We start from the raw sequence: 1,778 nt of genomic DNA on the forward strand, positions 1-1,778 counted from the left end.
CTGATCAGCTACAAATAGGTAGGTACCTAATAGGTACATACCTAGGTCTTCTCTACTTACCTTGCATTGCAAAATAGTTTAGCTAAGTCAGTATTTTGCAAGGTCTCTGAGATTTTAAAATGAGCAAAATAATATAGAGGTCATGCTTGGGTAGTTAATCTTGATTCAAATTGATAGGTAAGTAGGTAGGTACAACCTTTATGTCTAACACTCAAGTTTAATAAAAATAGGTAAGTATATGTATAAAATACAATATAATTAAATTTATACTTCTAGCCCTAGCCACTCAAATTACTTAGGTACCTACCTAGAAATACAGAATTTAATAACCTACTTAACTATCAAACTATGTAGAAGCTTTTTTTTTCAACTGATGGCTGCATAAAAATTGTACCTACTTATTTACATACACTGAAGAGTAGAACTATTTTTGTAGCCTAGGCTTGTACTTGAGCAGGGCAGCATACTTGCTAAGCAGAACTTCCCAATATTGAGTAACATGTTTCATTTTCAAATTCTTCATCACAAATTCATACCCTCGAGTTGCAATTTTCTCTGCTACATCATCATGATGCATAAAGAAGTGTAGCATATCCCTGATTTCTTGTTTGGAGGCATGCTTATTCACTGGAACATAATGAACCCAAGGTTTCATAGCAGGGTAGAAGAATTCAATCCATTCATCCCCTACATGGAATACAAGAGACTTGCAGAGGAAAAGATGTTTGAATCTGAAGCTGGCAGCTACTCCTCTGAAGTTGAACAGATACTTATACTTGCAATGTTCTTCAAATGAGATACCCAAGGTTTCATAGCAGGGTAGAAGAATTCAATCCATTCATCCCCTACATGGAATACAAGAGACTTACAGAGGAAAAGATGTTTGAATCTGAAGCTGGCAGCTACTCCTCTGAAGTTGAACAGATACTTATACTTGCAATGTTCTTCAAATGAGACTTCCTCTGCTGGAGGAGCATGTAATGTGTCTGCATCTGATTTCCATGCTTGGTTCTTTGTATACGCTGCATCAATAAGTTTAGAGTTTTCCCTGGACAGCTTGATCAAGGGATCTCGCTCACTACTTGTCCGAGAACCTCTGAAGAAACCCTACAGTTTTGAAATTTGCTGAGCGGAAAGTTGAGATACCTATTGAATACGGCAAAAAGCTAGGAGCTAGGTACAAAGTTACAACGGTTAAACACAAAATTTTAAGAATGGAAAAGCACCACAAAGTTCAAAAAGCTTTCACTTCTTCAAAAGCAAGAGCAAAAGACATCTCCACTGATAAGAAAAACGTAAACAAACAGCAATCGTATTCACATCTAGCGCCTTCAAACTTGAATAATACTTTGTGCAGTACATTTTTAAGTTCAGGCGTTTTATGGACATTGGGACAGCAGCTTTCCGCTGGCAAAAAAGATCGCAAAGCCAGCCTATTTAGCTTAGTTGGTAGTGCTTCGATTCCCGCCCGGAGCGGATTTTATCCTGAACGGATAATGTTCGTTCTCGGATCGGCTAATTTTCTCCTATTCAGTTTTCCTTCTCTCTTCGATTTCGGGACGACAAAACCTTAGAAGTTATAGTTTCCTCTACCAAACCTCTTAAAAAAAAAAAAAAAAGATTGAAAACTTCAAACGTGATTATATCTGATCATGTAGGTACAACAATTTCCCACGGATCACCAAAGTTAAGCAATGTTCACAGTTGGTAGGTATCTGAACAGGTGACCATCTGAGACGTCCCGTGCTTTTTCGGAGTGCACTCATTGGTATGTAACA

At 37.7% G+C, this 1,778-nt stretch overlaps 1 protein-coding gene across 1 annotated transcript; it reads right to left on the reverse strand.

Moving 5' to 3' along the window:
- Nucleotides 1-350: 350 nt before the first annotated feature.
- LOC108254559 (O-glucosyltransferase rumi homolog) lies at nucleotides 351-1,362 on the reverse strand. Its single transcript, XM_017449595.2, is given in 3 exon segments — nucleotides 351-783; nucleotides 942-1,125; nucleotides 1,306-1,362. Coding segments are annotated over 3 exon segments (600 nt in total). The 3' UTR covers nucleotides 351-424.
- Nucleotides 1,363-1,778: the final 416 nt, after the last annotated feature.

This window comes from Diaphorina citri, unplaced genomic scaffold (assembly GCF_000475195.1).
Source record: "Diaphorina citri unplaced genomic scaffold, Diaci psyllid genome assembly version 1.1 scaffold98, whole genome shotgun sequence".
Lineage (NCBI taxonomy): Eukaryota > Metazoa > Arthropoda > Insecta > Hemiptera > Psyllidae > Diaphorina > Diaphorina citri.